We start from the raw sequence: 22,195 nt of genomic DNA on the forward strand, positions 1-22,195 counted from the left end.
GAACACCGTGAGCGTGACCACAGGGGATTATAGCTAGTTAGTTGTTAGTTGAGTTTGTTATCTGAGTCGTTATTATGTAACACACAGTTTTATATAAGTTGTTATGGCATTGTAACTGATTCATTCGACTGATTGCAAAGAACTTTCTCTTCTCCTTCTCCCCCTTCACCTATCTCTGGCAACTCTCTGCATATCGGTGGGATCCCGGTCACTGTCTCGACTATCGGAGGCCCCGGTCTTGCACCAAATGGTTAGTGACATTCTATTTTCTAGGAAAAGAGATAGATGATATAAAAGCGAAAAAATGGCATGTCAAAGAATATAGAAGGAATGGCTAAGACGAAGGAAAAATTTAGTGCTAAATAGTCATAATCAAATATGAAGAAATCAATTTATAGATCTACAACATATTTTTTACTAGTATAATTGATTGGATTTGAGACAAAAATTATTTACCTAACCATTGGTTAGTATAGTATTTGACTTTGGCTGTATATCTAACTATCTATGGATATTTGAACCTTTTCCGATGTTCAAAAAGGTCATTTTGTTCAATAATAAACTTTACAAAACCCAGAAGTCATTGAACAAATAATACAGCATTATTCCAATGATTAATTATCACTTTTCAAATTTTCGTATCACAATTTTATAACTCCATCTTAATGACATTTTGGAACTACAATATTCGTAATTCATTTATTCGATTGGAAAACTGGATGGATGTATAAGTGGAGAATATTCTATCCATGTCACATCAGATAGTTGGATTATTTTTTTTGTAATTCACACAAAATTGAATTGGTGTTATTATTATTATTTTTTTATAATAAGTCCATTATATACTCTAATAGACTAATACTATCATATATGATCAGGAGTACATGAAAAAGGAGACTATTCATATTGAACAACAATATGTTGATATTTCATGTAATCATAAAAATTGATTGCCATTATATAAACCAATGAAATCATAGCCAAATTAAAAAAAAAATACTTACTCTCTCCTGCCAGAAAATAGAGTAATTTATTTGTCATTTTTAGCACGTATGCAAGTTTCATATTCTGGTTTTAAAAACTATACCCATTTCATTATAACTCTCAATGTAACCTTAAATCTACATCATCAAACCTATCATCATCTATTTTATCCACAGAAATCCACGTGGCAAGATACCATTGTCCAAAGGCAATCCATGCAATCACAGAATCAACCAATCACCACATCATTCAAATCCCACCACTACTATTTTTGCTCTATGCTTAAACTAAGATACTCTGCCTCAAGTATTTGGCTCAATCACACACACACACACATAGTGAGAAAGAGAAATGGCAGCAACAACAATGGCTACCTCTTCAACTGTGGTTGGATTGGGCACTTCCACTTTGTCTTCTCCAAAGAAGATAAACCTCTCTTCTGGTAATTACTATTTCATTTTTCTTTTTTGGGGTTGTCTCTGTTTCAAGAATCTCATGTCTTAATTAATGATATTATTTATTGTTATGTGTAAGGATACTTTAGGACATTTAACATAAAATAAAATTACAAATTAGATCAAATTTGTGTTTTATTTAACCATTTACATAATTTAGAAGTGCAAAAAGTTAGTAGATCGTGAGTATCACTTTTATATATGTTGTAGTTATTAATGACACGTGACTATAATGATTTAGTGGAGTGAACTATTCATTTATATAAACAAAAAGAATGGAACTTTTAATTGCGAACATATGAAAACAACAAAATAACACTTTATATAGCTTAAATGAAGGAGTAGTATTACAAACTTTTTATTTTTCTTAGTTTCTTCTAATTTTCTTTTGTCTTAGGGTTTCTAAAGTCTCCCGTGGTAGCAAGGAACCCACTAAAGCTAGCACAAGCCTCAGGAGGAAAATTCACATGGTAATATAATTGCAAAAATATTTCTCTTTTAAAATACCATAAAATTTAATTTGAAACTAACCGTTACTATTATTATATACTCCATATATGGTGAAGCTTTCAAAGAGATTGGCTGAGAAGAGACCTAAACGTGATCGGTTTCGGTTTGATCGGTTGGATTGCACCATCGAGCATTCCGGCCATCAACGGCAACAGCTTGACGGGGCTTTTCTTCTCAAGCATCGGCACCGAGCTCGCCCACTTCCCCTCGGGCCCGGCCCTCGATTCCCCTTTCTGGTATATTAAAAGTGACAAAACGAGACTATTTTTTTATATGGAAATTTTATCAAATATTCTGATTATGTATATTGTTTTTGTGTTATGGTAACAGGCTATGGTTGGTGCTGTGGCATTTGGGACTCTTCTTGTCCCTCACTTTTGGTCAAATTGGGTTCAAAGGAAGGACGGAGAATTACTTTTGAGTTGTTTTTATTGACATATTTATGTTGGATTTAAGTGTATGGTATTATTATGATCTTGTGACTGATTTCCCCTTTCAGTAAATTAATATTGTATCCTGTATAATAAATAATCCATGCACTATAATTCATATAAACCAATCTCGATTGAGAAAATCGTTTCCTCAAAGATAATATTTTTTAGAGAAATTTTGCGAGGAGAGAGAATACATAGGAAAATTACTCAAATAGAATAATTAAAAAGCTATTTTAGTCCAAACAGATGTTAGAAATGTAAAATGACCTTACACGATATTGAATATCTATGTCAATAAATTAGTATAGAACTGCAGAAGTGAACCCCTGAAAATATTTAGAGACTGTGGTCTGTGTGTATAGTTCACTCATTTTTAAAAATGATTAAATCAAACAGCCAAATTACCCATCTATACAATATATAAAAGATGAGTTTTGGGATATTTAGGAAAATATACATTTAAAATAGATATTATTATTTAAATAAAACTATACGATTACTTGGTAGTTAAATTAGTGAGTAATTATTTAAAATTAGTGGAGAGTTATTTGACGTTAGTGGGAGAGTTAATGGGTGATTATTATCTATAGTAATTTATTTATATTTACCAATTAAGAAAACTTAGAAAACAAGTGTTTGATAGAAGGAACAGAGATCTTACCGGATCAGCCCATTTTGCAGCTATGGCCTCTGATATCTTCCTCTTCTGCTCCGCAGATTTGGGTTCTCTTACTTCCATCGGTCTAGGCAAGCTTTTTCTTTTTTCTACACTCTGCTGCCATCGCTGTTGGAGCTCTTTATCCAAGATCTTGTACGAGTCCCATTGCAATTGTTCCTCCCCTTGAAGACCCTTCCATGCAGTCTCTACAATTAGGTTTTGCCAGCTTTAGTAGCACGTGATTTTAATTTTAAAGTTAATATAGTGTATAATTTTTTTTTAAAAGTGATGAATAATTATCCATTGTGTTTAATTCTTTATTGTGAGAGAATTTTATCTTCCTATTTCATGATTTAATGTTTATACATTATATTATGTGATTTGTTCCAAATTTATTATGCTTCAATGGTGATTTGTATAGATTTTTTATTCTTATATAACTAAAATTGTTGCTCATATTGTTCATTGTTAATATTAATTCTAATTTTATTTAATTAATTTAAAATTTTATATTAAAAATACATTAATCTGATAGCACAGTTGTGATACTAGTTTGATTAATTTAGGATCCAAGCCTTTTCTATATCACCATTCTATTTAATTACATAAGAGAAATCTTCTCTAGTACTACTATTATTTTCCAAGTTTGTGACAGTATTATAATAATCTAGACTCTGCTATACGACCTTATTTTACTGCACGTGAAAGAAATCCAAAAAAGAGATTTAATAAAGTCAAAAGATTTAATTTTTTTGTAAAATTTCAGCTTAAGTACATTCAGCATTAATTTGATAAAAATGAAATTAGGCTATTGTCACTTTCGCCAAATTTATTAAAAAATAATTAGCTAGATTTTCGTATCAGATTTCGTTTTCATTTTGGCTCAGATTGATTTTTTACAATCGGAGTAAAATATTTATTTCAATATTTTTACCTTTATATATGCAATAATTAAAAATTTTCATGATTCTTGGAATTTTGGACTACTGTTGATATTTCAGGTTATTTTTTTCGGATTAGTTAAATTTTTTTTGGATTTTTTAATTCAATTTTAAGACAATTCAAATAGGTTCAGATTTATAAATTTGTAATTAGTTCAGATATAAACCAATCGATATCTAAATGTTCATCCCTACCCACCAATTTTATTTTCTATGCACTATCTTTTATTAAAATTAAATTAATGTTAACTCTGTGAAATTTGTCAAATAACAATTTGTTACTTACAAGAACTAGTACTACAACAGAGTTGACAAATATAAATAGCCGAGTTAATTATAGAAATAATTAATTTTTGGAAGATAATGTGACATTTTGCTTACATTTCTAAGAAGAATCAAAGTTGATAGTACAACGTTATGATCTTAGTAAACAGTGTGAACACCTCTATAAAAGGAGGTTGTTTTCTTCAATGCTAAACAAGCAAGCTTTCTTGATTTGCATTCATTGCTTCCAGTGCTATCTTGTTCATCACATTATCGTTCCTCAATTCCATTCACCTCTCTTTGGCCTTCGACCCTAGTCCTCTTCAAGATATCTGCGTTGCACCTCCCTTAGGACTCGGTACCTACTTTCTTAGTTCTTTTTTTTATAATTATTTTATGATTTTATGGCGAGCAGATTTATTCCATATACCTCACATCTGTTGTGCATGCAATTAGGGTAAAATTTATAGCTCAAATGAGCCTTGTCTCTCTAATAAGTGAGTCCTTTGCGATGTGTTCTCTTATTTGATCTGTAACATTGATACTTTCATTGAAAGATCCAACAACACAGAGTGTGGTCTGGCTAAGGAACCAACCGTAAGCAACAAAAATGCATAGGAAGGTCTCTCTCCTACTAACATATACTCCCTCCGCCCTCAATAATTGTCCACTTTAGTTTCGATACGTGTTTTAAAAAATATTAAGGAAAGTGGGTTAAAAGAATTAGTGGAATATGAGTCTTACTTTTATATATTGGTTTTATAATAAAATGTAAGTAGAATGAGTTAATGAAATGTAGGACATACTTACCATTTATGGTAAAAAGCGAAAGTGAACAATTAATAAGAGACGTCCGAAAATAACAAAAGTGAAGAATTAATAGAGGACGGACGGAGTATTCAGTTTATAGATCAAATAGACATTTTTTGGGAGAATTCTCCTATTTGATCTACTAATCTAATGTCCCAATTCAGTGTCCAGTTTATAGACCAAATGATATCTCTCTATATTCGGTATGCAATCTAATATTCTAATGTCACGCATCAGTTGTCGCGAAGCAATTGCTAGAATATTCTAATATTCTAATGGATTGATTGACATTCTCTTCATTAATTATAAAATTATTACATTTAAGTATCGATCATATCTATTTTTTTTCCAGCAACGTCAATATGCAAGGACCCAAGACTTGTCACCGCAAACGACTTCTTCATGACCGGCCTGGACCGGCCGGGACCCTTCAACTCGTACGGCGTCACCTTTGTCGTTGCATCCGTGCTCACAATGCCGGGGTTGAACACCCAAGGCCAGTTTCTTATACGCGCAGAGCTTGCGCCAAACGGGTACTTCCCGCCACACACGCACCCTAGGGCGTCAGAGCTCACCTACGTGATAGAAGGCTCGATCGAGGTGGGATTCGTGACCTCGTTCCCGGAATACAAATACTACAGCAAAGTTCTCAACAAAGGCGATGCGTTTCTTTTCCCGGTCGGCCTCGTCCACACCGTGCGGAATGTGGCTAGAGGGAAGAGCGTCACGACTTCGTCTCTCAATAGCCAGAATCCCGGGTTTGTTTTTCACCCCGACTCTCTTTTCGCGGCCAGGCCGCCCCGTCCACAGTGGGGGAGCCGTGGCTCTCGGCCCGAGCTTGGGCAGCCCGCGGCCCCCTACTACTGAGGCGAGGGGTGCCCGCGGCTCGGGGGGGTGGACGAGAGAGAGCCGAGCGCTCGGCCAGGCCGAGGCTCTTGGGCAGGCGGCTCGGCCCGCCACTGCAAGGGCCAAGAGTCGCGGCCCTGCCCACCGAAAATTAATTTTTTTTTTTTTTTTCAAATTTTTTTATATATTCATCCATTCTCCTCCAATTTTTTTACCCCAAACCAAACTCTACTCTTTCTTTCCACTTGATTTCAATTTAAGATTAAAAACATGGATTCCGACGATGAAAATTTTCAGCGCTTGGTCGATGAGGAGTTCGAAGAACTCGTTGCAGCGGTGCAAGATGAAGCCGACGAGGAGGAGGCGGCTTTGGCGGCGGCGGCGGCCATCCCTCGGCCGAGATACCGTCGCCGGTTTAGCAACCGTGACCATGTCGGAGCCGACCAGCGGTTGATGGAAGACTACTTCGGCGATAACCCCCGTTATACGCCGGAGATTTTTCGTCGGCGATTCAGAATGTCGCAACGACTCTTCATCCACATTGCGGATTGTTTGTCTCGGCGATACAGGTGCTTCACCTTGCGGAGTGATGCCACCGGTCGACCCGGATTGTCGACATATCAGAAGTGCACGGCCGCAATTAGGCAGCTTGCCTATGCCGGGCCTGCTAACATGTTTGACGAATATCTACAGATGGGAGAAACGACTGCCCTCAAGACGCTGAGGCAGTTTTGCAAGGGTATCAAAGAACTCTTCAAAGGGGAGTACCTACGGAAACCGACGGCCGAGGAATGCCAGAGACTGATAAATATACACGGGACAGTGCATCATTTTCCGGGCATGATGGGCGGCATCGATTGCATGCACTGGGAGTGGAGGAACTGCCCGGTGGCTTGGAAGGGGCAGTTCACTTCTGGTTTCAAAGGGCGACATCCCACAATGATTCTTGAAGCCGTTGCTGACTACCGCTTGCGAATCTGGCATGCGTATTTTGGTGTCGTTGGGTCGAACAACGGCATCAACGTTCTACAATCATCGCATCTCTTCAATGATGAGTCCCGGGGTGAGGTCCGCAAATCAGCTTCGTGGACAATGGCACGCAGTACAACAGGGCATACTATTTGGCCGATGTAATATACCCTCGCTGGCCCATGTTTGTCAAGACGATCCGACAACCTGTTGGGCCGAAGCAGACCTATTTTGCAAAAAAACAAGAGGGTGCTAGGAAGGATGTTGAGCGGGCTTTCGGAGTCCTCCAACCGCGATGGGCCATTTTACGGTGTCCGGTTCGACAATGGCACGAAAATGATGTCGCGGACATCATGACTGCGTGTATCATATTGCACAATATGATAATAGAAGATGAAGGCTTTACTACAGAGCGTTGGGCACCGGAAGATGGTGCTAGCACAAGTCACGGTATTGCAACCCCTCCTCTGCAGATCGCAGTAATGAATACTTGATTCAGCGCTTCACCAATATGCGGAGTGAAATATCACATTCAACACTGCAGGCTGATTTGGTTGAAGAGGTCTGGAACCTTAGAGGAGGGGGCGCAGCGTGATAGGGGTTCTCTTTGTTGTTCGCGTTGTATCAAAAATTTTCGTTGTGTAATTTTCCCTTTTATTATAATACAACGAAAATTTTGTTATAATGTTGTTTAGTTTAATTATTTCTATGTATTTTAATAATTATATGCAAATAATTTTTATTCTAGCTAAATTAAAATATATCAAAAAAGTTAAGAAAATAATTTTAATTGGTGGCCCGGAGGGCCACCATTGTGGTAGCCAAGTTTTGAGGGCAAGGGCCAAATTTGTTGGGCATGCCCAAGAAATGGTGGCTTGGGCATGCCCAAGAGGGCCACCATTGTGGACACCCTAAGTAATATTTCCTCCGTCTCACAATAAGAGTCACATTTTACTTTTATCATAAATAATAAGTAGATCCCACATTCTACTAACTCACTTCATTCACATTCTATTATAAACCAATAAAAAAAAGTGAGACTTCATATTCCACTAACTTTTCCAATATACTATTTTTACATTTTTTAAAATCTGTGTCCACACCAAATATGACTATTATTGCGGGACAAAAATGAGTACTTAATTATACTTTTATTGATAATTATTTGACCCCATTAATTATGGAGTATTAACTTAATATATCACGTCGGGTCATTCAATATACATATTCATAAATATCTGCAATCTTTTAGACGTTACGTTTGGACCATATTAAAAACTTCCAAAAAATACAACTAAAGCATGGATTGATGCATTATAAACTAATGATACATGCTATAAGTTCCAATCACAAAACTATGAGACGCGGCTTCCAACATAATCAACATTTCTTCATCCAAAAAATAGGTGACAAAATTAGTGTTAGCTAGAGAGAACTTGGACTGCCAATATTAAGCCCATATCGATCACCACCGGCTCCACCTTGGCTTTAATACACAACACAAGACTGTTGCACATGTTCTTTGCCAGAAATAGAGAGTGAATACAGTTATACATACATATACAATATTACATCATAAACATGCTGAAAACTTATTGGAGCCATATATTAGTAATTATTGAAGAAAAATATATAATAAAAAAATACTATTTGATTATTTGGTTTATTCAACTCTGTCGTTTTATGTTATAGTTGATAGTTGATTAACTAAGAAATGAGAAGGCTAGTTGGAAATAGACATGCTATATCACACCACATGCAATTTGTCATGCATTAATTGAACAAGGCCATACGGTTGTATTAGCATATATAGTACATATGATATTATGATTAGTGATGGGTTGGTTGGTTTATTCAAGCATATATACATAGTGAATTAGTGATGATGACCTCTTATCCTAATACAAATATAATCAATGCATCGGATTATTCTGTGTACCCTACAAAGAATTGAACAAACCAAACAAAATTTATAGTACTGTATGAGTTTATCCTGTCACTACAGCCAGCCCATATGCCATGCTCGCTCATGTCTACACACATCTAATTTCTACTCTCTAATTTCAGTATCACATTTCAGAAAGTAGTTTAAATTTTCCTTTAATACTGCACAACAGATTATGTATGTGTAGTACACTGCAAATTAGTATGCATTTTCATCTGGTATCTTTAATCATCTTTAAAAATTATGTTGATTTTTAAGAAATCATCAAAATTTATATGGTCTAGACAGTACATGACAGTTTATGTTGCAGGTATTTAGAAGCTAACCATTAGTATATGTTAATTACATAGTAGGAGATTTGATATGCCGAACGACAATTTGTGAGCGACATTTGAGCGCCCCTCTTCCACATCACTTCTCTCTCTATATTCTGTGAAATTATCACATCTCTCATTCTCAACCAATCTACCGATCTGAAATTCCTCTCTATAATCCCTTCAGTTTTTAAATTAATTGCAAATTAAGATTACGATGCTCAGAAGAATGAGAGAAGAGCTCTAATTTCAATTGTTACTGGTGCTGAAGATTACGACACCTCAAAAGGAAAAGAGCTCTGATTCCATTTGTTACTGGTGTCAATTGAGAAGTGCAATTTCTAGGAGAAATTTGTTAATAAGTGATTCTCTTCTTACTTCTTGCCATTTCTCTAGTTTCCATGAATATCAAAACCCATATGCACATTTTTTATGGCATACAAACTCATTTGTGAAATTCCCTCTCCATCATCCGGATTGAAATTCCAAAGTATATCATCATCCGGATTGAAATTCCCAAGCATATAATTGTTTTTTCTAAATTGAAATTCTAAATCATAGTGGAACCGATTTCTTTTCGGCAATTTTGATTTTAATTAGTAGAATGAAGGATGGGAAAAGTTTAGACTTTTTCTCCCTGATAAATTACGCCGCCAATTGACGGGAGTAGCAATTGAATTACACCTATTTTATTCTTCTTTCTCTTTTCTGTGCTATCATATGTGTTTATGGATTTTAGCATAGGTTTTGACTGTCACAAAAATATGTAGAATTGAGCAAGAAGAAAAAACATGATAGAGAGTAATTTTGAGTTTTGCAGAGGCACATAGAGATTGTTTTCTGTATATTTCGCCAATAATAAAGTTGATTTTAGAATTGAAGAAGAGAGATAAATGTGAAAGAGAAACAAAGAGAGATGAAATCGCACGGAGAGAAAGAGGACGTGAGAAGTGATAAATAGAGAGAGAAGTGACGTGGAAGAGGGGCGCTTAAATGCCGCTCACAAATTGTCGCTCAGCATATCAAATCTCTACATAATAGTACATTTATTTACCTTTAGTTAAACAGATTAAACACTATCCACTTGCAGTTTTATTTAATAACTGATAAAAAATGCATCAATTTTTTTAGGCCACTTTCGGAAACTAATTTTGGAAACTAATTTTTGGTCTATTCTCATGACTTAGAAATCCCATAAAAGGGTCATCAGAGTACACAAGGTTAAGCTTAGCATTCAAAGACTTAGTACACACTCTTACATATCCACAATTTCACAAGTTATAAAACCATCACTATATTAGTATCTCAAAATCGCTCACATTCACATGTTTCATCATGGAACTCGCAAACTCAGGGTTCAATACCCAAGTTGGTGACAATCCTCCAGTGAATCCACTTAAACTTATGCATCTGGTTTCCTGCATCATAAGCTCAAAAATACTACTCCCTCTGTTTCATACTAGTGGAGACGTTTATTTTCGGCATGCTATTTAAGAAAAATTTTATTAAGTGAGCTAAGTAAAGGAAGAATAATGTAAAAAATGAAAGAGGTAGAGAGGTGAAGAGAGAATAAAGTAATAGATGGCAAAGTAAAGGAGAAGAAATGTGTTGAGTTTTGCTAGAAAAAGAAATGACTCCACTATTATGGAACATATCAAAATGGCAAAATGACTTCACTACTGTGGAACAGAGGGAGTAGAAAGCAATACACGAATACTGCTAGTAAAAGGCAGGAGCTGAGTAGACGGAAGAGGCGCAGTCTGCGGGGGAGCCGATCCAGACGTGGCTGCCTTCACCTTCCCTTTGGTCTGGGCTTTGGCAGTCTTGGTGCCAATGGGACGTCTAAAAGTAGACGTAGGCGTGCCGGAACTAGTGAAGATTAAAACAACAAATGAAGAGACTATCATTGTCCTCGAAATCAGATGATCAAGACTAGGTCATGTTGTTGCATCCACGGCAACTCTTCTAGGTTAGGCAGTGCAGTTGCTGCCGGAATGAACTTAGAACTTCCTGTCATTACACTCCACTCGGTAGTTTGGCAAAAACATGACTGGATAATCGCTGTCAGTGTGTGAGCTACGGACTTGGAAATCACGGGTTACTGCCTTCCCCGCAATAGGTATCTTCCAAACTCATTCAAGCTCTCTCGTTTGTCATCTCAAATTAATTCTTATTTTTCCTACTAAACCCTAAACACAATTTCCTTTTTTGTTTTTGTTGAGTTTGTTAGTTGGTGACTTCATTTGCCAATGTGGGATAAATATGAAGGAAGATTTGTATTTTCCCCTAGAACTACTTACAAGCATATGCAAGTGCTTCTATGTAAATCTGTTAGAATATATAAGGTAATATGTTGGAGGAGTAATTTAGTTTGGAGGAAATATTTGAGAAAGAATGGGTGGAATGTATGGGAAATGATTTATGAGATGTTGGTATTGTAGGAAAACTAAGGAACACTTTTATTCTCAAACTTTCTCAACTTCTACAAAATGGTACAACTATCCCATATTTATATGCATTCATTTCATATTCTATAATTCTCTACTAGATTCTTTAATATTTTATATCTAGACAAAAATCTAGATATTCTCCTACTTAATTCTAGAGAATTCTATAATATCTAGATATTTCACTACAAAAAAAAAACGGTTGTTAGTGACGGAAATTAGTGACAGCGAGGGAAATTTCAAGAATTAATGACGGATGTATGACTGAAAAGCGTCAGTCACTAATTGGTGACGGAAAAGTCCGTCACTAATCCGAATTCACCAAGGGAGCCGGTTGATTCCGTCATTGTAACTTTAGCGACTAAAAAATCCGTCCCAAATATTTTTTAGTTACAAGCTTCTTAATGACGGATTTGTCGATATTTAACTGTCCCTAAATCCTTTAAGTGCCTAAATTTCGCCGTTTAGTGACAAATAATTTTGTCACTAAATTGTGAGTTTTTTGTAGTGATATATAATTTGCATCATATCTAGATAATTCTATTGCAAAAATCAAATTTATTTTAATTCCAACAATGCTCTCTCCTAACTACGATATAGTGAAGACTGGTCCGCTCGTTCTCAGAATGATACTAAAGTCATACAAAATGACCTTGGATGCTTCGTTTGTCAATGATCACCCACGAGCCGTGGCGAGGACTCGGGTGATGGTGTCCAGTGACTAGTAAAAAAAATGTGAAGATCTCCTTTGATATATGACAATATTAGTAAATCTACTCTTTAATTTCAGGTTTTCATGACTGTAATTAATTTCAGGTTTTCATATACTACTCCTTCCGTCCCACAAAAGATGTCACACTTGTGGGACGACACATGATTTTAGGAGGTTTTGTTTTGTGTGTTAAATAGAGAGAGAAAATATAATTCTTATATTCATGTGAGAGAGAACTTTTTTCAAAAGGGGAAATGTGACATCTTTTGTGGGACAAACTAAAAAGAAAAGTGTGACATCTTTTGTGGGACGGAGGGAGAGTAGTATATATGTTCCTCGTCTTCGTTCACTGATTGGATCGGTGAGGGATTGCATATTTTCATGTACTATTTGGGTATTCTATTGTAAATAGTTGAAATTTCAATTTCAATTTCATTTACTTTTACGACAGGACATGCATAAGTTAACATCTATACACTCATGTATATTAGAAATCACAATCTCAAAAATCATAATTCTAGAAATCATATTTTCTGATAATTTTACTTTTCTAGGAACTTGCAGTTTTCTAATTGAACCAAACCAGTACATAATTGACATCAAATCATGCCAACTTCTAATGGATGGTCATTGAGAAAAATTGACATACAAACTGTACTTTCCTAGGACCGTGTAGTTTTATAATTCATAACAACATCGCTCGAGACAAGTTTCTCATCCCCAACCTTGGCCCGTGGGTGGTCATTAAGAACTGATGCACATAATGCGAATTTGTATGCGACTGTTTTGTCTGTGAAGACCATACCGACACACTCATGCACGTACACATAGGCTATTTCAACATGATAATTACAGTTAGTAGATAAGCTTTAAACTTGAAATCATGGTTTATTGTCTTCCCTGCAAGGTGATGTGCCTCGTCGACTTCGAACACAACGATATGTTCTAGTTGAATAGTTTTAACAACGGTGAAGTCGCTTGTGCAATGATCTTCGGAATAGTTACCGACATGCGAGACTTGACTTTGAATGAGAGAGACTATTTAATTTCCTTAACACTTAATGTTGAATATTTATGGACTAATTGGTATTGTACCTATGTATTTAATTTATTAGGCTGACCTTGATTATTAAATGTTGCGGCCTGATTCCTTGTGTGGGAAGCCCATTTGCTTGCCCAGCTAGGTTACTTACTTGGTCTCCTCGATGGTTGCCACGTGCCTCCTATCACTCGGATCACATACCACAGCCGTTGGATCATGGGTTGTGATTGTGATGTGTGTTAAGTGTCATCTGTCTCTCTCTCACTTCGAATATTCAGTTTCACACTCTCTTTTGCTCTGGATATTTTTCCTCAACATTCTCTCTTCTCTCTCTACATCCAAGGTGGTTACCGCCGGTCATCTCCTCCGATCTTCAGTTTCCTCCGATGAATCTGTGTTTTAGTTGATTCTATCGGTGAAGATTCAGAGTTAGGTTACCTTCTCAGTTTCCTTTAGAGTTTGGTGTTGGATCTGACCTTGGGTTTCAGATCTGACTGGTTTTGGTGTTTGGTGTGAAAGATCTTGTGAGATTCTAGTAAGATCTGTGAGATTTGTGATGTTTCTGAGCCGCGGTGGGTGAACTGGTGGTGGCAGTTGGTGAGACTAGGGTTTCTGACTCCCGTGTTCGACGATTTCTCACCTTGTGACTTGTGGTTGAAGCGTGCGGGAGGTTCTTGGCCTGGTATTGTCGTTGTTGTGACATGAGCCACATTTCTGCTTACTTCTCCTTGTTTTAACACTCGGTGATTTAGTTTAGATCCTTCTCCTTGTAAGTAACCAAGTCTGGTGGAAGACTTGAAGCTAGCTAGGGTTCTGATTAATTTGTAGCTTGTACTTATCCATTGGGCTTGTTCCTTCTCAGATTAGCCATCTCAATAGTAGTGTAATAACAAAAGAGGTCCCATTAATTAGTGTCCATGGTGGACTTGAATTTGATCAGGAAAAGAGAATAAAATTAAGGAACGAGATAGTTTCTTTAATTTCCTTAACATTAAGAATTCGAATTGGTGTTGGCCTGTTGGGTGAAAGTGAGTTTATATAGAGGCATTAGATTGTAATCAGTTTGTTGATTTCTTCGCCCTTTATTCTTTTTTTTATAAAATTAGATAGATTTTCAACCTTTTCTATTAATGTTTGTGTTAAAATTAACAAAATAGTTACACACTTATGACCTCATTTAATTTCCATGATATTATAGTTCAATGTTTTTTAATTACAAAACTAGAGTTGTCAAATGGGTTGAGTCGATTGGGCTATAGACCAAGCCCGCCCCGGGCCAACAACTTAGGGGCCCGGCCCAGACCCACCGACAAAGTTGAGCACTTGAGCTACTACCTCTTTATGTGTCTCCCAAATATGATCACTCATCGATGTCACATCTTGGTTGAGCATTTTGCACAAATGAGATTTCAGTGCTCGGATATATCTTTGCTTTTCTTTTCATCGTCTTAGATTTCATGGGACGACTTTCAATATTGAGGGACAAGACGAAGTAGAAATTTCCCTTGGTCGTCGTGAGCAGATCAATGGATTCGTCTCCGCTCGTGGAGTCTTGGCCAAGAACTAGAATCTAGAAATATTACTTACAAATGAGGCACCTCACATAGTTCAATTTTATTTTAAAGTGGTCATGGAGAATTTAATTAAAGTCCAATTAGGAACAACATGCCAGGTCTCCGAGTAATGGGCTTAAACGTTTTTTTATTTGAGTCTTTCATGAATGTGTTAATTAGGCTACATATTTAAATTTTAATTGACTGTGTAATCAATAATTAAGATTAGATGTGAGTGACTAATTGAATAACCAATATACTAAATAGGATTATGCTTTAGGATTGTTTAAATGGTTTGTTTAAAATACATGCACAAAATTAACGTCGTGTGAACTTATTAGACATTTCCGTTGTGCCCGAGAATGTTTTATCCACATATTTTAAACCGATTGCCCGAGAAGACTCTTCTCAACATTGATCTCTCTCTTACTTTACCATTTCTCCACTTTAACTATTTATTATCATTTTTACAAAATGAGTGCGCAAAAGTAACCGGGACTCCTAATGGCAGACGGAGGGTGTACCGCCCAAGGTTGAACCTAAAAGCTAAACAAACACTTGTGATTGTGGTTTTTGTCTCTTTTGGTGTTTTGATTCTCTCACCCCACCACTCTCTCTTACCTTTTTCACTTCACATTCTCGCATTTTCTCACTCTCTTATTTTTTAGGCTCATTTTGATTCTCAACCTTTTTTTTCTCTCTCTTGGTCCCTATATATTTCTTTCTTCCGATTGATAATCAAGGTTCTAAAGTCTTCAAGTAGCTTGTACTTTTTCTCGACTTCAACTTCACTAAAGACGCCAGTGTGGATAACAGGGTATGTGTATTTCTTCCTCACAAGTGGCCGTGGACTCTCTTTCGTCCTCACTTTGCACATCATCACAAGAGACACCAATCTATCTTTAACCATTAAGGATCCATTTGATAGTTAAACTAAGATATGACACAATAGAAGGGAAGTTGAAAAAAAAATTCTTTGACCTTTATTTAATCATTGGATAAACCAATAAAACAAGGCCTTTATGTACCCTTTGTTCCGCATTAACGAGGCGTTTCATATTCTGCACTCATTTTGAAAAAAATAATACTTCCTCCATCCCAAGGAAGATGACTCATTCCCTGGGCGGTACGAGAATTCATACGACTTTATTTTGTATGTGAAGTGAAGAGAGTAAAATAAGAGAGAGTGTAAAATGGACAGAAAGGTATTTCTATTTTTAGTAATTGGTCATTTTGGTTGGGACAAACCAAAAAGGTAAATTAGTCATCTTCAATGAAATAGAAGGAGTAATAAATTTGGAGCATTGTATATGAATTTTGAGTTGTGTTTTATGCTTTTAGAGCATCCACTCTATCCACAGTCGTAATAAGTAGTCATAGGCGTCATCTCTCTCCTCTGCTACGTCGCCAAAGATAAATAGCACGCATCAGCTAAAGATGTACCATAGACGAGCCGCAATAAAAATAATTCAAAAACAACTACATTTTACGAAATAAAATTTACGATTAAATTACGGAATTAAATTTACGAGACATATACGGAAAAATTCATTCATTTTCATTAAAAAAAAAGATACATAGATTAAAAAAAGAATACATGATTTTTTTCAAAAAAAAGGGCTTCCACACACGAGCCCCACCACTCTCTACTCCTCGTCGTCGCCGCCGGCGAGTCGCCGGAATAGTTCGGCCTCGCTTCGGCCACTACGTGCGCCCCGCCGGAACTTCTCGAGTCCTTCGGCAACACTAGCATTCCCGAAGAGGAACTCCTTATACTTCCCGGCAAGAGGCTGACTGACTCGTTGTTGTTGTACATCGCTCGATGATGCTCTTGTACAAAAAGTTAGAGAGAGAGAAAACTCGTTAAAACAAGTGGTGCAAATGAAAATGAAACTAAAATCGCGTATATATAGGTTTTCAATTTTTTTTTTTAAAAAAAACGAAAATAGGCGCAGTTGGCCGATCGGCACGCCACAATGGCGGCCAGCGCCTCTGAATCGGCTAGCCACGCCGATTCTCTGGCCGATTCGCCGCTGGCCGACTGCAATGGTTCGGCTAGCCGATCGGCTAGCGACGCGAATCGGCTAGCCGGCATTGTGGATGCTCTTACAAAGATTAATATCCAGATTCGAATTTAAACCCAATTACTTGTTAATCCTAAGATATCAATTAATCTCTCAATTCCACAATAATTGTCACTCTTATTGTGGGCACGAGTTTTAAGAAATATAAGAAAAAATTGGTTGGAAAAGTTAGTGGAATGTGATACCCACTTTTTTATATTGATTTTATAATAAAATGTGAGTTAAGGGCATAAATAACGCTTCGGGCCGGACCGCACTTGGGTCCCGGCCCGCGTCACCGAGCGTTGGAGGGGAGGATTTTGCGGCCTGGCCTAGGGTTATGGGGTGTTCGGGTCGGAGCCGAAACCCCCAAATCTTTTTTCTTTTTTTTTTTTGAATTTTTGCTTATTTATATACCATTTGTTCAACATTCTTCCACCAATTTTTCACTTTATTCTATCTCTATTTACAATATTTTATTTTCTAAGATTTAATTTTTAATTTATAGGATTTGTAATTTTTTATTTTCGACTGAACAATGAATTTTCTGTGTTTTAATTGTTCAACGTTTTCTATTTTACTAGTAAAATATGTTATAGTTGTGAATAATGCAATTTAATAGTTGTGGCCTGGGATAGAGCCTGCAGGGTTAGAGGAGTTGTGGCCTGGGACTCAAATTTAAGAAAATGATGACGTGGGGGGGACTTGGGACCTGAATCCGGGCTAGGGTTGTGGATGACCTAAGTGAGTTAGTGGAATATATGACCTACTTACCATTTATGGTAAAAATGAAGTGTGACAACTATTGGGGGGTGGACCTTAATAAAAAAGAGTGATAATTATTGTGGGACGGAAGGAGTATAATTTATTATCTTTCCATTAAAAATATTTGTTGTAATTATAATCACTATACATCCTAATGTTTATTGACGTGGTTCCTTATTCGATCGGCGGAGTGGATCTCCTAATTCATTTTTTCTAAGCAGTAGAAAGATTTGAACAAATTCTGGCTTAAATTTTGATTCAGCTAAACCAGAAGACAACTAAGATTAATTGGACGTGTTATTTTGGTCTGATGATAGAGTGGTAAATGCTCCTAGATAAAAGTTTGGTCATTGTAACGTGTTTTTTAGAAAATTATGTTTATTTATTCTTAAAAAAGAAGTGTAATTATTTTAATAATTACTCCATATAGTAAAAACGTCTGTTCCAGTTCCAATAATGTTACTACAGCCTAACTTCAAAATCGGTGGCTTTTGGTGCCTACACGTATAACGATTCATAAATGGGTATATGACATAAATAAAATACACTACTTTATTCCAATTATTTATGAACCGACGAAATTAAAGGTAGGACTGCACTGTCTTCCAAAATTTACAACTTCAGTTTAGGCTGTCTTCTATTTCACTCATTCAACCAGTATCAATCGATATATCATGTCTATTTTTAGATCTTTCATTCAATTTTTACTTTTTTGCAGTTGAAAAGGAAAATATCAAGCCATATTCTGCGTTGTATAATTCAACTTAAGAAATGTTTGGTTAAATTCAAACTTGATATAAAAATATAATCAGTATGCCATATCTAGAGATCTGAACCGTAATCCTTACAAATATGGTGCAAAATATGGTATTTGCACTAAAACTTAATTCCTTAATTGATAAAACTGCATTGTGGTTAAGCGTTATTGTTCAATCATTTATATTGTTTTAATCTGCCAAAAGATGAATCATGGATCCAATTAATAAATGGGTTAAAAGCGTTATTTTGACATCCGGGAATGTTCTTATAAGTACTAGATTGCATGGATTATATTAATTTTAGTGATTTGTCAGAGTCGATAGAATAGTTTAATAAGATTGGAACTGACTAAACCCAAGTCCTGCCCGCCCTTCAAAGTACTATGAAATTATAAAATTAATTAATTCAAACTTAGACGAAACAATTTCAACATACTTCGATATGAATTTATATTAATAAGAAAGTTAAAGACCCGTTTACTATCTGAGAGAAGAAGGGAAGAGTCAAAAATCAACTCGGTGCTATTCTTATTAGTTATTACGAATATGACCATTGACCGCTAAAACAATTTTTTCAAATTCTAGGATTCACAAATGCACTCTGGATTATTCGATTAAAAAGCAGCTGAAACGTTTCTTTTTACACAAAATTTATGGAGCAAATTGAGAGAAAATAAATTACTAAAATAGGAAAAATAAAAATAAAATAGAGTATAATGAAGAATAAAGTTTTTTTTGCAAGTATTTTGCTAACAAAAGAATAAAATAGATAAACTACGCTATCTGATGAAAAGATATAATCGAACTCAAGTTATATGAGTTGGGTAAGCTGTATAGAGGTATATGTCTCATGCCTTCATTTACCCATTAAAAAATATTAAGCGGACTCACAGTAATTCTATATTTAAATTCACACATTAAACAAGGTTTAGGAATCTAAAAAAACAATTACTACTAAAAATTTTAAGGTTTAGGGCATTTAATAATAAAAAAAAAGCAGAAAAAGTGGGCGCGTATATAGTTGTCGGTTCGTTCGGGATAAACCCAATTTGCACGCGTCCACACAACATTTGGTCATCCCAAATCATACTCACTACTCACTACCTTCATTTTGTGCATCTAAGAAAAATCCATTTTCCCTCTCCGCCGCAACCGACACCCCTCCGCCCCCTCATCAAATGCTTCCCGCCACCGATTCACCTCCCTTCAACTCAAAACCCAAAACCCCCGACATTTTAGACCGCAAAGCCTCCTCCTACCTCGCCTCCCTCAAACCTTACCTCTCCCTCCACCACCGCCGCACATGGTTCTTCCTCGCCGTCCTCCTCCTCCAGCTCCTCCTCCTCCTCTCCGCACCCTCCCTCCCCTTCTCCCTCTCCCCCTCCACCCCCGCCCTCAACTCCACTTCCACCCTCACCGACACACTCCTTAATTCCCCTCCGCCGACCTGCCCGCACGGCAAACTCTACGTCTACGACCTCCCGCCGCAATTCAACACCCAAATCGTCAAAAACTGCGACCAGATAAACCCCTGGTCCTCCCGCTGCGATGCCCTCTCCAATTCCGGCTTCGGCAAGTCCGCCGCCGCCGTGATCTCCAAAATCGCGCCGCCAGACGCGAGCTCCGCCTGGTTCTGGACCGACCAATTCTCCCTGGAGCTCATCTACCACCGCCGGATGCTCAATTACCGCTGCCGAACATCCGATCCCCAATCCGCCACCGCCTTCTACATCCCCTTCTACCTCGGCCTCGCAATCGAGAAGTCCATCTTCAACAAAACCTCCACCGAGGCGGATCGCGACCACCACTGCAAGATGCTGCTCAATTGGACCTCCGATCAGCCCCTTTTCCAGAGATCCGGCGGCTGGGACCACTTCATCACCCTCGGCCGCATCTCCTGGGACTTCCGCCGCTCGCTCATCAGCGACTGGGGCTCCAGCTGCTTCTACATGCCGCAGATGCGTAACATCACGCGCCTCCTCATCGAGGCCAACCCCTGGGACTACTTCGACGTCGCCGTCCCCTACCCCACCGGCTTCCACCCCGCCTCCACCGCCGACGTCCGCTCCTGGCAGGACTTCGTCCGGAGCCGCAACCGCAGCTTTTCCTTCTCCTTCGCCGGAGCCACGCGCGGCTACATAAAGAACGACTTCCGCGGCGTCCTCCTCAACCAGTGCTACGCCGAGCCGGCCTCCTGCCGCGTCGTCGACTGCAGCGGCTCTAAGTGCTCCAACGGGAGCTCGGCTATCTTAGAGGCCTTCCTCGACTCGGATTTCTGTCTCCAGCCGAGGGGGGATAGCTTCACCCGCCGGTCTATTTTCGATTGCATGCTAGCCGGTTCGATACCGGTTTTTTTCTGGTACCGAACCGCCTACTTGCAGTACAAATGGTTCTTCCCGGGTGAGCGGGAAAGTTACTCGGTTTTTATTCACCGAAATGAGGTAAAAAATGGGACAACGATCATCTCGGTTCTTAATAAGATTAGTAAGGAAAGAGTGAAGGAAATGAGGGAAAAGGTGATTGAATATATTCCGAAAATTGTATATGCCAATAATAATAAAGGATTGGAGGGCATGAGTGATGCATTTGATGTGGCTGTGGAAGGGTTTTTGAGCAGAGTCAAGGAGCAAGATCAAGGCTACAAATGGAAATGAAGGGGAGGTATTTATTTTTTGTTACAGAATTGCAATGATTTTTGGTACTTCTACATTACTATACTCTTACTCACTCTAGATTAGAGGGAATTTCGAACTTTGAGGGGTGTTATTTTCTGGAGTTTATTCTATTGTATATAGGGGTAATATTTTTTGTATCACTACATAATGATACGATTATATTTAGAATAAAGATGCATCATGGAATTATTTATATACCTATGGACTTTATATTCAAATATGGCTTGTTAGATTTTTATTTGGGTTTTATTTTTAAATTTATATCACTATTAGGAATTTGTTACTCTCGTCTAGTATATAGTTATGTTATGTGCCTCACTTCATTGGGCAATTTAATCACACGTGGTTCTTTTCTTGTACTAGGATTCTTGTTTTCTTAATCGTGTATGATTCATGGTTGATGATTTTGTTTGCTCTGTTTGTTAGTATTTGTTTTGGGTTGGTAACTATATACGTAACGTTTTTTCTAATTTGTGGCTATTTAGAGCATGATCCGCGGCATTGAAGCCTATGATCTTTGATTATGAAAAATGCAGAATAAAGATATAGCATTCCACTCACATTAATAAATTTTCGTTAATTTGAAATTGATTTTGCTTTGAGTTGTTTTGGGAGTATAGTTATGTTATGTGTCACACACTTCATTGTAGACGGACAATTTAATCACACTTGGTTCTTTTCTTGTAAGATTCTTGTTTTCTTAATCGTGTTTAATTGCAATAATTCATAATTGATGATTTTGTTTGCTCAGTTTGTTATTTAATTAATTGTTTTGGGTTGTAAGTATATAGGTAACGTTTTTTTCTAATTTTTGTGGTTATTTAAAGCATAATCCGCGGCTGTGGTGAAATTAAAATTCCATTGAAGTCTAAGATCTTTGATTAGGACAAATGCAGAATAAAGATGTAGCATTCCACTCACATTAGTAGTAGTAGTTAATTTGAAATTGATTTTGCTTTGAGTTGTTTTGGGATTATAAACATTAATTATTATTCTCTTTGTTCCACTTAAGATGTTCATATTTTTAGAAGTTGTTAGGTGGTGTAAGTA

General features: G+C 37.2%; 4 protein-coding genes across 4 annotated transcripts; all 4 read left to right on the forward strand.

Annotated features, from left to right (window-relative positions):
• Nucleotides 1-1,268: 1,268 nt before the first annotated feature.
• LOC125187254 (photosystem I subunit O-like) lies at nucleotides 1,269-2,504 on the forward strand. The gene is made up of 4 exons (XM_048083809.1): nucleotides 1,269-1,426; nucleotides 1,837-1,909; nucleotides 2,006-2,185; nucleotides 2,280-2,504. Exons 1-4 carry the CDS (start codon nucleotides 1,336-1,338, stop codon nucleotides 2,368-2,370), a joined length of 435 nt encoding a protein of 144 aa, XP_047939766.1. The 5' UTR covers nucleotides 1,269-1,335; the 3' UTR covers nucleotides 2,371-2,504.
• Nucleotides 2,505-5,458: 2,954 nt separating this feature from the next.
• LOC125189491 (germin-like protein 8-11) lies at nucleotides 5,459-5,923 on the forward strand. The gene has a single exon (XM_048086763.1). The coding sequence runs from the start codon at nucleotides 5,459-5,461 to the stop codon at nucleotides 5,921-5,923; it is 465 nt and encodes a 154-aa protein (XP_047942720.1).
• A 249-nt stretch (nucleotides 5,924-6,172) lies between these two features.
• Nucleotides 6,173-7,036, forward strand: LOC125189492. The gene has a single exon (XM_048086764.1). The coding sequence runs from the start codon at nucleotides 6,173-6,175 to the stop codon at nucleotides 7,034-7,036; it is 864 nt and encodes a 287-aa protein (XP_047942721.1).
• A 12,495-nt stretch (nucleotides 7,037-19,531) lies between these two features.
• Nucleotides 19,532-21,340, forward strand: LOC125188645 (xyloglucan galactosyltransferase XLT2). Its single transcript, XM_048085618.1, has one exon. It carries the CDS (start codon nucleotides 19,649-19,651, stop codon nucleotides 21,122-21,124), a length of 1,476 nt encoding a protein of 491 aa, XP_047941575.1. The 5' UTR covers nucleotides 19,532-19,648; the 3' UTR covers nucleotides 21,125-21,340.
• The last annotated feature ends 855 nt before the right edge of the window (nucleotides 21,341-22,195 follow it).

Source organism: Salvia hispanica, chromosome 5, assembly GCF_023119035.1.
Source record: "Salvia hispanica cultivar TCC Black 2014 chromosome 5, UniMelb_Shisp_WGS_1.0, whole genome shotgun sequence".
Taxonomy (NCBI): domain Eukaryota; kingdom Viridiplantae; phylum Streptophyta; class Magnoliopsida; order Lamiales; family Lamiaceae; genus Salvia; species Salvia hispanica.

Bases quoted from the DNA above. Each gene is read 5' to 3' on its own strand.
- LOC125189492 (XM_048086764.1), top strand. From the start codon at position 6,173: ATGGATTCCGACGATGAAAATTTTCAGCGCTTGGTCGATGAGGAGTTC.
- LOC125189491 (XM_048086763.1), top strand. From the start codon at position 5,459: ATGACCGGCCTGGACCGGCCGGGACCCTTCAACTCGTACGGCGTCACC.
- LOC125187254 (XM_048083809.1), top strand. From the start codon at position 1,336: ATGGCAGCAACAACAATGGCTACCTCTTCAACTGTGGTTGGATTGGGC. The intron at 1,427-1,836 runs GTAATTACTATT...CTTTTGTCTTAG, and splicing joins GAAGATAAACCTCTCTTCTG to GGTTTCTAAAGTCTCCCGTG. The intron at 2,186-2,279 runs GTATATTAAAAG...TTATGGTAACAG, and splicing joins GCCCTCGATTCCCCTTTCTG to GCTATGGTTGGTGCTGTGGC.
- LOC125188645 (XM_048085618.1), top strand. From the start codon at position 19,649: ATGCTTCCCGCCACCGATTCACCTCCCTTCAACTCAAAACCCAAAACC.